Source organism: Octopus sinensis, linkage group LG2, assembly GCF_006345805.1.
Source record: "Octopus sinensis linkage group LG2, ASM634580v1, whole genome shotgun sequence".
Lineage (NCBI taxonomy): Eukaryota > Metazoa > Mollusca > Cephalopoda > Octopoda > Octopodidae > Octopus > Octopus sinensis.
The window spans coordinates 2,342,080-2,353,765 of NC_042998.1; the positions used below are offsets into that span (position 1 = coordinate 2,342,080).

The 11,686-nt window shown below is 37.7% G+C and overlaps 2 protein-coding genes across 4 annotated transcripts; one reads left to right on the top strand and one right to left on the bottom strand.

The window, feature by feature from the left end:
- Nucleotides 1–443: 443 nt before the first annotated feature.
- On the bottom strand, nt 444–6,966 carry LOC115232451 (cytosolic Fe-S cluster assembly factor nubp1-A). Its single transcript, XM_029802332.2, has 2 exons — nt 6,563–6,966; nt 444–1,616 (listed from the first exon to the last, which is right to left on the bottom strand). Exons 1-2 carry the CDS (start codon nt 6,899–6,901, stop codon nt 981–983), a joined length of 975 nt encoding a protein of 324 aa, XP_029658192.1. The 5' UTR covers nt 6,902–6,966; the 3' UTR covers nt 444–980.
- A 3-nt stretch (nt 6,967–6,969) lies between these two features.
- On the top strand, nt 6,970–9,480 carry LOC115232453 (glutaredoxin-like protein C5orf63 homolog). Of its 3 annotated transcripts, none has more exons than XR_003883633.2 (4): nt 7,094–7,233; nt 7,840–7,936; nt 8,063–8,219; nt 9,211–9,242. XR_003883633.2 is itself a non-coding variant. In XM_029802333.2 (2 exons), exons 1-2 carry the CDS (start codon nt 7,057–7,059, stop codon nt 9,367–9,369), a joined length of 336 nt encoding a protein of 111 aa, XP_029658193.1. In that variant the 5' UTR covers nt 6,970–7,056; the 3' UTR covers nt 9,370–9,480. The 3 variants fall into 3 exon arrangements, 1 of the variants encoding a protein (XP_029658193.1); XR_005003067.1 differs by lacking the exon at nt 9,211–9,242 and adding an exon at nt 8,861–9,169; XM_029802333.2 differs by lacking the exons at nt 7,840–7,936; nt 8,063–8,219 and having other exon boundaries at nt 6,970–7,233; nt 9,211–9,480.
- Nucleotides 9,481–11,686: the final 2,206 nt, after the last annotated feature.

The following is an 11,686-nucleotide window of genomic DNA, read 5'->3' on the forward strand; positions in this document are numbered from 1 at the left end:
TAGGCTCAAGCTGGCTAAAGCCTTGTGAGTGAATTCGTTAGACGGAAACTGAAAGAAGCCTGTCGTGTATATGCATGTGTGTGTTTGTCCCCTACCACTGCTTAACAACTAGTGTTTGCATCCCTATAACTTAGCAATTCAGCAAAAGGGACTGTCAGAATAAGTACAAGGCTGTACAAAAACGGAAGTACTGGGGTCAACAGGTTTGACTAAATTTCTTGAAGGCAGTACTCCAGCATGGCCACAGTTTACTGACTGAAGCAAGTAAAAAATAAAGACTAAGAGGTATGTTGTCTGCCAACCCATCTAAAGTGGCAGCAATTCTGAAAAAGAACTGGCTTGGACCAAGACAATCAGTTCAACTCCATATCAACATGGAACACATGTAAAATTATGATAATATCTCATAAACCAAAGAACAAATATACTGTTAAGTATTAATATAAAGATATCAGCATTTTTAATCTAAGTCAACTTATATCATAACCATTGGAGTATGAAGTGCACTTCACAACCGCAGGTTTGTGAGATGGTTGTGATCTGTAAACAGTTTTGAGTAGGAAGTGGAAGTATGAACACACATCGCGCATGTCCCCATTGAATTTGTAAAAGAGAAGAGAAAGATAATGTAATTTCAAACAAGTTGTCAGACGGTCTGCATGCCACAGCTGAAAGCCACCACCACACAGCTTTGCTGCAATTTTGTTTGTAATGTATTTATGGATGGGTCAACAATAAAGCTTCTCTGTAGTTGTTCAACCTGCTAGAAATGGCAACCAATTTCCCTTAAACCACACTAAGACTTCATTGAATAATGTAGTATAAGAAGCAGTGTTATCATCAATCAGTTTCAAAAGATATTTTTTTAATAAGAAAATATTTATCAAAACAAGAACAAAAATTTAAAATAAGCAAAAATTTCTGTATTTTAGAAAATTTTTTAAAGTTTTTTTTTTCTTTCAAGAAATGATATTTTTATGTTATTTATTATCACCACAGTCATTACTGTCACTTTTAGACTCACAATGACATTCTATAGCTTTTATAATCTTCTGGAATATTTGGGCTGCTGGGCTATCAGGTATTTCTTCTAAGAATGACTTGCCTTCATCACATGCTTTTGCAATTCTAGGATCTAAGGGTAGCTTGCCAAGGAATGGTAGGGATAAATCTTTTGCCATTTTTTCAGCCCCACCAGTTGTTGCAGGAAATATCTCAGACTCAGTTTTGCAGTGTGGGCAAACAAAGCCACTCATATTTTCAATTACACCAATTATAGGAAGTTTTACTTTCTCACAGAAATTGATTTCCTTCCTAACATCCTGCAAAGAAATTTCCTGTGGTGTAGTAATGATAATTGCTCCATCGATCGTTGTTGCACCAATGTATTGAACTAACGACAGGTGTTCATCTGAAGTACCTGGTGGTGTATCAATGATGAGGTAATCCAAGTCTCCCCAGTCGACGTCTTTCAGGAACTGTTTAATCAGACCGTTCTTTCTTGGACCTCTCCATATGACAGCATCATTTAGACTTGCTAGAAGAAATCCAACGGACATAATTGCAAGATTATCCGATACGTAAACCGGTGACCAGCCAGAGCCACTCTGATGAACCTAAGCAATAAAAATGACAATTAATTAGTGTTTTAAAAGTGCATATTACTTACATCAACATAGCATGGAGAAAACAATCTTTGTGCTTGATAGAATTAGACAAGGTGAGGAAGTATATTTTATTTCAGTTTTATATTATTATCACAAGAGTGGGACCCGTGGAAATTCCACAGAATGGAAAAAATTAACAGGACCTATTTAAGAAAGAAAGGATGATTTGCATTTTTATAGCATTTACAGTTTCGTTTTCTCTAAATATTCTTGACGTTTGTCTACATTTGTCTCTCTTTTACGTCTCCATTAGTGTTGTCTTTTTCCTCTTTTTATTATATTTTCTCATTGTTCCTCTCTGATCTGTGCTCTAAATCCACATATCCTTTCTTGGGCAGCTTGCAACCATGTTAATTGTGAATCCAGAGTTTAGGCTAAATTAACCCTTCATCATCATCATCATCATCATTTAGCGTCCGTTTTCCATGCTAGCATGGGTTGGACGGTTTAACTGGGGTCTGTGAAGCCGGAAGGCTTCATCAGGCCCAGTCAGATTTGGCAGTGTTTCTACGGCTGGATGCCCTTCCTAACGCCAACCACTCCGTGAGTGTAGTGGGTGCTTTTTACGTGCCACCTGCACAGGTGCCAGACAGAGCTGGCAAACGGCCACGAACGGATGGTGCTTTTACGTGCTACCGGCACGGGGGCCAGGTGAGGCTGGCAACGGACACGAACGGATGGTACTTTTACATGCTACCGGCACGGGGGCCAGGCAAGGCTGGCAACGGACACGAACGGATGGTGCTTTTACGTATATTAGTTTTTTTTAAGTGAGTAGACAATAAATAATTGCACTTATGCCTAGTGATGGTCACTATAAAAAAAAATCAGTTCAATAAAAAAAAAACAACTTTTCACTATCAACACACCACCATTGTTATCTGCCTCTCTCTCTCTCTCTCTCTCTCTCAATATATCTGCCTCCCCTGTCCATCTCTCTCTATCAACTTTTCCCTTCAGCTAAACCAAGTAAATAAGTATTCCTTCCCCACCTCACCTCACCACACATCGCTCTTTTTCTTTGTCTCTACTTTCAGCAGATCACGTGACCATTTGGCCCAAGTGTATTTAATGTCGATCACCTTTCTCTACTTGCTTCTCTCTCTCTTTTACTCCACCTCTCTAACTAATTAATGTATAACGGGCGAATGGACAAGCAGATTATTATAGAGATGCTAAAACCAAATGAAAGTATATTCAAATGATTTCATTTTGTATAATCAATGATAAAAGTGCAAATGCTGTCACAGGTATGTCTGTGGGGTCAAGAAGCTTGCTTTGCAACCATGTGGTTTCTTGTTCAGTCCCACTGTGGGGCACTTTAAGCAAGTGTCTTCTACTATAGCTCAAGACTGACCATTGCCTTGTGAGTGAATTTGGTGAACAGAAACTGTGTGTGTGTGTGTGTGTGTGTGTGTGTGTGTGTTTGTCCCACCCACTGCTTGACAGCCAGGGTTTGTTTAAATTCCCTTAAAGGAGACCATTAAAATAAATAGCAGCAGAAAAAATAATTACTGGGCTTGATTTATTCAACTAAAACCTTTCGAAGATGATGACCACAGCCCAAATGACTGAAAAAGGATAACAGATGTATTTTTAATAATCAAAGGATAGGCAATGCTTATAATCTTCCCAGGCCCAGGTAAGCTCCAGGGAATGGTTTGAGAAAAGAGATTTTTAAAATGTTTAGTACAGGACTTGATGGTGTGGTCCACCACACCATTAAGTCCTGTACTAAACATTTTTAAAAGGAGAAGCAAGCATATAACTGAAGAGTAGTGTAGCCTGTGATAGCAGTAACAGAATATGATGAACTAATCTTCCATCTATTATATATTTATTTTGTTATGGTCAAGGATGGTTTGTAATATGTGAGTGCAGGATGCTAACGTAGAGTATATATGAAGAGCTTACTTTTAAAACCAGATACATTCATCGGAATGACTTTTGAATAATTGTTTAAAAAAACAATTTGAATATATCTGATTTTGATTGGAAGACTAATATTCGCCTACAGTCTACATGGCATCTATCCCAGTTTGACTGAAAAATATTTCTCGTAGGAGTGGCTGTGTGGTAAGTAACTTCCTTACGAACCACATGGTTCTGGGTTCAGTCCCACTGCGTGGCACCTTGGTCATGTGTCTTCTACTATTGCCTTGGGCCGAACAAAGCCTTGTGAGTGGATTTGGTAGACGGAAACTGAAAGAAGCTCGTCGTGTATATGTATGTGTGTGTGTTTGTGCATCTACGTTTGTCCTCTCAACATCACTTGACAACCGATGCTGGTGTGTTTACGTCCCCGTAACTTGGTGGTTCGGCAAAAGAGAACGATAGAATAAGTATTAGGCTTACAAAGAATAAGTCCTGGGGTCAATTTGCTCGACTAAAAGCAGTGCTCCAGCACGACCAAAGTCAAATGACTGAAACAAGTAAAAGAGTAAAAGAGTATGCATAAAGCCAGCAGCTTGCAGATTGTGTTTTAATGGTTATCAGGAAATTGACCAAATATGCATTTGTACTGATTTTGAAAGTAAGCTATGTGTTTTGTACAGGCCTAGCAACTTTTCACAGTAAAAGTACATGTTGAATAGTAAGTACTACAGTAATCAGCCTAAGCTAGGTATGGACAACAATTTTTGAAAAGTGGGTTGCAGAAACAGGTAGCCAACGGAAAAAAACATCCAGGTAATTTTTTCTTAGGTGTGCCATTCGCAAAATACCACATACTGCAGTTTGCCTATCACTTGTCTAAGCTCTGTGAAATCTGGGATTTTCAAGAGAGGATGTTTGTAATTGTCATCACTACCAACTGAAAAAAAGCAAAAAGACAAAAACATTTGTAATTTTGTTCACAAATAAAGAGAAAACCGATTAGAGGTTTGGCAGAATTCTGGTTTAAGCACCCCATGTAACCCCCTCATAATTTTTTTATTTTTTTGGTATTTTCAGAAAAGTTTTGCGAATTCATACGATTGTGGAAAAAAAAAGGGGTGGGTGGTGTTATCTAAGGGCAATTTAGCACATCTCATGACCACCTGATACCTTCCACGTTTCTGTTACTTTGACATGTATTGATATTTTTCAATATTTTTGTTCCATAAATTTAATGAAATGATGCAAATAAGAGTGCATCCGTGGCTGGGATTTAAGCAAAAAATTCGGATTGTCTGTATTTTAAAATTCTGATTTTAAAAAAATTGAAAAAGAGCAGAACTTTTACGATTTATGAGGGTGTGGATTGAAAACCCTTTTTTTTTTTCTTTTCTTAATCGTATGAATTCCTGTATGTAGAACACAAATTCGTAAACATTTTCTGAAAATTCCAAAAAAGAAAAGTTTATGACGCGATTAAAGCAGAATTCCGTCATGGGTTTGATTCCTTGAGATGGATATTTGTTTTGATTGGGTTTATTGTTATAGTTTAGTATTACTAATGTTAACAACCTGCATTGCGTCGTTTGTCGAAGACAATGCCGTACCTCTGTGTATAAAAATGTAAAGAAGTCCCGGCAGAGTTGCCGACGAAGGAAAACTCTTAGCAGAGTTACGTCCCGTCGAAACCTGTTATGACGAACAGAGAAACTGATTTGATTATGTAAACAGAAAAGTGGAATTGAAAACACGAGAGTGTATATATTATTATACAGTTCTATATTTAAGAGATGAGGAATTAAGTACATTATTTACATTTGGTGGGTATTTGTCCTCATCTTGTTTGTTGTTAACACAACATTTCGGCTGATATATCCTCCAGCCTTCATCAGGTGTCTTGGGGAAATTTCGAACCTGGGTTCTCATTCCTAAGGTAAGGTATTTTTTGATGATGTTATTATTATTATTATTACATACGGTGTAGTGGTTAAGAGCGCGGGCTACTAACCCCATGATCCCGAGTTCGATTCCAGGCAGCGACCTGAATAATAATAATAATAATATCGAAAAATACTTTAGGAATGAGAACCCAGGTTCGAATTTCCCCAAGACACCTGATGAAGGCTGGAGGGTATATCAGCCGAAACGTTGTTTAAACAACAAACAAGATGAGGACAAATATCCGTCAAATGTAAATAATATATATATATATATATATATATATATATATATATATATATATATATATATATATATATATATATATATCGGTAGAGTCACAGAGTGTCTCAAGGACCGAGAGTTTAGTGAATCAATGAACGAGACTCTTGGACTCTGAGTCGTTCTGTAACTTCTGCCAATTATTAATAATAATAATAACGTAGAATTGGTAATATCCGATCGGGTTAAGTATTTTAAATTGAGGATCAATTCCATAGGAAAAGTTAAAGTTAACAGATACTATTCAGAAATAAAAATAATTTTAGATAAAATGTAATAAAAATAATCGACTGTTTTTATCGCTTCGTCATTCTGAGTATAACCACCACCACCACCCATCAGTGGTTGGCCTGTAGTCATGCTGGGACACTATCTAGAAGGGTTTAGCCGAACAAATTGCCTCCGGTACTAATTTTCCAGAACCATTAATCAACGGGGGCGTTCACAAATAACCACAAACTGTGAAACAGTGGGGAGAGGGATAAACACAAAGACACACACACATATACGATGGGGGAGGGCCATACAGTTTTTACGCAGTAGGACTGAACCCGAAACCATGCGGGTGCAAAGCGAGCTTCTTAACACATAAAGTGCGACGGACCACGATCGTGGCCGTCGGGTCTTTGGAGAAGACGTATGAAACGGATACGTGGAACTACGTTAGTTCCACATTGGAAATTCTGTGTCTATCATACGAAACTACGCCTTCACTGTCCCACAAGCAATGAAAAGGGAAATTTTCTTCACGGTATTAAACAAGAAAACTGTAACACAAACGAAAGTAAATATATACGTACTGCCTCTCCTTCTACCCCCATAATTCTAGGAATAGATGGACCACACATATCCGTGTCTAAAACTGCGATTTGGTGATCTTCATTGGCAGCTGCAAAGCCATGCCCCAAATGAGCGGAGAAAGTACTTTTTCCAACGCCGCCTTTTCCAGAAAGGACAAGGATTTTGTGACGAACTGTGGATAACTTTTCTTGGATTTCTGCAATAGCTGGATCAGGTCCTTTAGGTTGGGACGAGCATATGCCTCTATTGGGACAACCACTACAAGCAGACGCTTTGCCGGCCTGTTCGCTCCCTGTTCCCGGACAGTGTTCTGGGGCACCTGCTATCAGGTCTGCCATCTTTCCAGATTAAATACGTAATTGCTTCCCTTGAAAAACTCTCTACGAATTGTCCCCAAGTTATTAAGAGTGATCTCCCCTTTACGCCGAAATATTTCTTTCGATATTTTTGTAGATTTCGCTTTGCGACTTCTGTTCTTTATATTCTGATCCAAATGTTGACGAGGACGAATTTCATTCATACACCTTCCACCTTCAAACGAATCATTGGCTTATTTTGCTCCCGGAGTTCCGTTTCGAGCAAAGCTAAACCGACTCTGACTATGTTCACCAAGGAAGAATGTAGTTTGTGTGCAGAAGCCAAAGAAGCGCTGATTCCATTCATGGATAAAGTAAGTTTGATCTGCAGTTATTATAACATTTAAATAAGTCAATAAATAAACCGAAAACTAGCAAACTTGTAACGATCTCCGTCAGCAAAAAATCTGGGTGATTTTTCGATTTATGTCCTTATAAAGTTGTACTTCGCACATATAAATGCATGTGCAAATGTTGATATTTCACTTGTTGCCGTTTGAGTGATAAAGGTCCTCACGGTTACATTCCTTGTTGACATTACAACCAGCTGCTCTGTGCTTTTGAAGGCCCCTGGCATAAAATGTACTTTACGTGAAAATTGGTGATAGGAAAAGCTTCTGGCTGTAAAATCCTACTTCTAATCATTCCTAGCCATAGCATGTATATATGTGTGTGTTAATTAATTAATTAATTATCAGAAAAGTATAGTGTTAAATATCCATCACGGCTGATCTTACCAATCGGTTTCGTGTAAAGAATACAATGGAGTGTTAGGTAACAATCCTTTTATATAACTTTACGCTCATCAGAGCTAACCGATGTGGAAGGGAATATGGTGACTGTCATGTTCTGTGACTTATGGTCTTTTAGGCGACTCACGTAAAGATGTGAACATGAAAACATTTTCGTCTTACTTCTAGGAAGAACACCGGATAAATGAACACTGAACAACCTTGAATGGATAACCTAGTACTCGAGTTTCGGACTTTCCAGAATACGTTTGTTATCATAAATCTGGTTAGTCAGCTAGGTTGGTGCCTTATTATGCCACTATTTCCTATTTATAATTCTACCTTTATTTGGCTGGAAAACAATACAATTCTATTGCAATAATATCTATAATTCTGTTCTGTTTATGGATAGGCAAATCAGCCGAATATACGTCATTGATGTAATGGAGAGTTCAAATTTCATCTTCGGTGAACCTAGCTGAAGAAGACTAACCAGATTTACAATAACAAACATATTTTGCAAAGTCCAAAACTCAAGGTTGTTCATTTATCTGGCATTCTTCCCAGAGGTAAGACAAAAAAATTTTATATTTGAAACATTGGTGTCTTGTTGTGTCACTGTTTCCTATTTATAATTCTACCTTTTTTCTCTTTTTCTTCTCTCTGCCCCCTGATGAAGGATTGAATCCAAAACGTTGGATATTTCACTCTGTACTCCTTTCACTTTCTGTATTTTTTCAAGTCTTGCCAATGCAGAGCTACTAGATTATTGCTTGATTATCTCTCTCTATATAAACGGCAGTTTGTCTGTGCGTTTTCTGTGTGTCTGTTTGCTTGTACCCTCACCCTGACCACGGCTTTCAACCGATTCTGATGAAACTTGACACACACATAGCCCAATATCATAATTCAAAACTAACGCAGCGAAAATTTTGAAAAGTTCCCCCAGTTCTGAAAAAAATCGATAAATTCGACATGGGGTCGAGAATCAGAAACACAAACCGCAAACTGTCTAGGGGACGCAACTCCACCTTTTTTAACTAAAAAAAAAATTACCATCGTTTTTTTCCATTTTTTTGCTATTTTTTGGCTATAACTCTCTAAAAATGCTTTATAGTTATTTCCCTTACAAACCTGAGCAACGCCGGGCGATACTGCTAGTATATATATATATATATACAACAGGTTTCTTTCACTTTCCATCTACCAGATCCATGTGCCAACTTTGGTCAGTCCAGAGATGTAGCAGAAGACACTTTCCAAATGCACTGTACAGTGGAACTGAACTAAGACTACATGGAAGCAAGTGTCTTAACTATACCACCATGCCTGCACCTAACTTCCACAACTAATGCATATACATATATGTATGTATGTTTGTATGCATGGATGGCTGGCTGGATGGATGGCTGGCTGGCTGGATGGATGTATGTGTATCAATCAATCTATCAAGTATTTGTGTTTTACCTACCACTGGTTGAGAACTGGTATTAGTTTGTGTCCCCAGAATTTAATATATAATCCTTGTCAATTATGTTTTGTTTTTTTTCTATTTTGCAGGTTATTTTCAATGAAGTTGATATAACTGATGCCAAAAACAAAGAGTTCTTCTACAAATACAGGTTTGATATTCCTGTTTTCCACTTGAATGGAAAATATTTAATGAAACATCGCATTAACAAAGAGTTATTGGACACAGCACTTTCCAGAGAAGAGTAACAAAATAATACATAACAAGTTTATAGAATATTTTCTTTATATTATGTAAATGTAGCAAATATATTTTGCATTGTAAATAAGGTTTTTTAAATAAAAGTATTTATGAATAAACTTTGGCAAAATAATGAATTTATGAAGATGAGGCATAGTTGCTGTGATACATTGCTAACCCAGTTGTCATTATTTCAAATTTTACTCTACACCATCCAGTTTGGATAAATGACACAAATGAAATGAAATAATTGCTCAGTGGGGAGGAATGGCTTTTATCTATAGTAAAACAATTCAGTGATTCTGAATGACTGAATGAAATTAAGCCATGATAAATGTGCTAAAGCCAAATTTTTTATGGGAAAACTCTTGAAAGCCAACACACAACTAGACAAGCTACCATGATCAAAGAATTAAATCCTGAAGAAAACTACAAATATTTTGGTGTATGAAGGGGTAAATAGCATCAAGCATCAACAAATATGTGGGGGAAATATGGAAAGAATGCTTTTGTAGAGTTCGAGCTATCCTAAAAGGCTAACTTAATTTGAGAAGTAGAATTGTTCCTATCTGTATGACTATACGTGGAGGTGCATGGCTTAGTGGTTAGGGTGTCAGCATCATGATCGTAAGATTGTGGTTTTGATTCCCGGATTGGGTGACGCGTTGTGTTCTTGAGCAAAACACTTCATTTCACATTGCTCCAGTCCACTCAGCTGGCAAAAAGAAGTAACGCTGCGATGGACTGGCGTCCCGTCCAGCTGGGGAACACATACGCCATTGAAACCGGGAAACTGGGCCCATGAGCCTGGCTAGGCTTTAAAAGGGCACATTTATTTTTTTTATATGACTATACCTGTTGTAACCTTCAGCTTTAAAATCATAAAATAGTCCATCAATGAGATGGACTATTAATACAAAAATATGCAAGCTTCTCAAGATGCATTGCATTCAAAGACATGTTAACTGACTGTACATGGTGTTTGGGCTAAATTTGACAGATTGCATAAAAGGAACAGAAAGCACAATATCCCATCCAAAAGCAAAAGTATTTTTTTTAAAAGTCATAAAATATCAATTAGATTATGGCTGGGAGATAACAGTTTATTCAAAGTAGCCATCCTCAGCTTCCAACATGGCTCCAGAATCTGGCACATGTGTTCCTTACTGTTCCCCTGAGAAGATCTTCAAACATTTCATCTCAGCCATCCACTTGGCTTTGGTGTTGCAAGCAGGATTGGTGTCATTCTCAACCACACCCCACACATAGTAATCCATGGTATTACAATCAGAGGAATTAGGAGACTAGAAATTGGGGTTCGTTAATTCATAGAAATTTCCCAACAACTTTTGATTCTTTTCCGAGGTATGGCAAGGAGATGACTCCTGCTCCCACGTGTATGATCTTCTAGCAACAACCCTTTCCATCCAGGAATTGACCACAGTCTCATGGGACACCACATGGATCACATCTTACAGCCCTTACAGTGTTCACAAAGCAATGAGCCGCAGTCATGTGAAAAAGATGTAATTAGTACAGATTTGTTTTTAGATAGGTGTAATTAGTATAGATTTTTTTTTTTAGGCTCAGCCATGGTTAAGAAACTCACTTTGCAACCATGTGATTTCAAGTTCAATCCTACTGCATGATAGCTTGGGCAAGTGTTGTCTACTATAGCCCCAGCCTTTTGAGTGAATTTGGTAGACAAGAAACTGTGGGGAAGCCTGTTGTGTGTGTGTGTCATCTTCATCAACATTTAATGTCTGTTTTCCATGCTGGCATGGGTTGGATGGCAAGGCCAGGGGCTGCGCCAGGTTACAGTCTGTTCTGGCTTGGTTTCTACTGCTGGATGCCCTTCCTAATTCCAACAATTCCACTGGGTGTACTGGGTGCTTTTTAGGATCTCAATTCTGACACAAAGACACACACACACACACACAAACGCGTATATAGTCCAACCCATACTAGCATACAAAACAGATGTTAAATGATGATGATATATATATATGTGTATTGGTATATATACAATAAGCTTCCTTCTACTAAATCCACTTATATATATATATATACATATACATACATATATACATACATACATATATATATATATGCAGTTGAAATTTGCAGTAAAACAAAAGACGAAGGCAGGTGTATGTACAACAAATAGGTGTATAAGTTTAATGCTCAGGGAGGTGAGAAAATCTTTTACATTTCAAGCCTACGCTCTTCAACAGAAAGGAACACAAGGAAAAAAATAGAGAGAGAATAGAAACTCTTTTGGAGCGAGCAGTCAATATGGTTTACAACTGGTGTTGGCTTATTTAT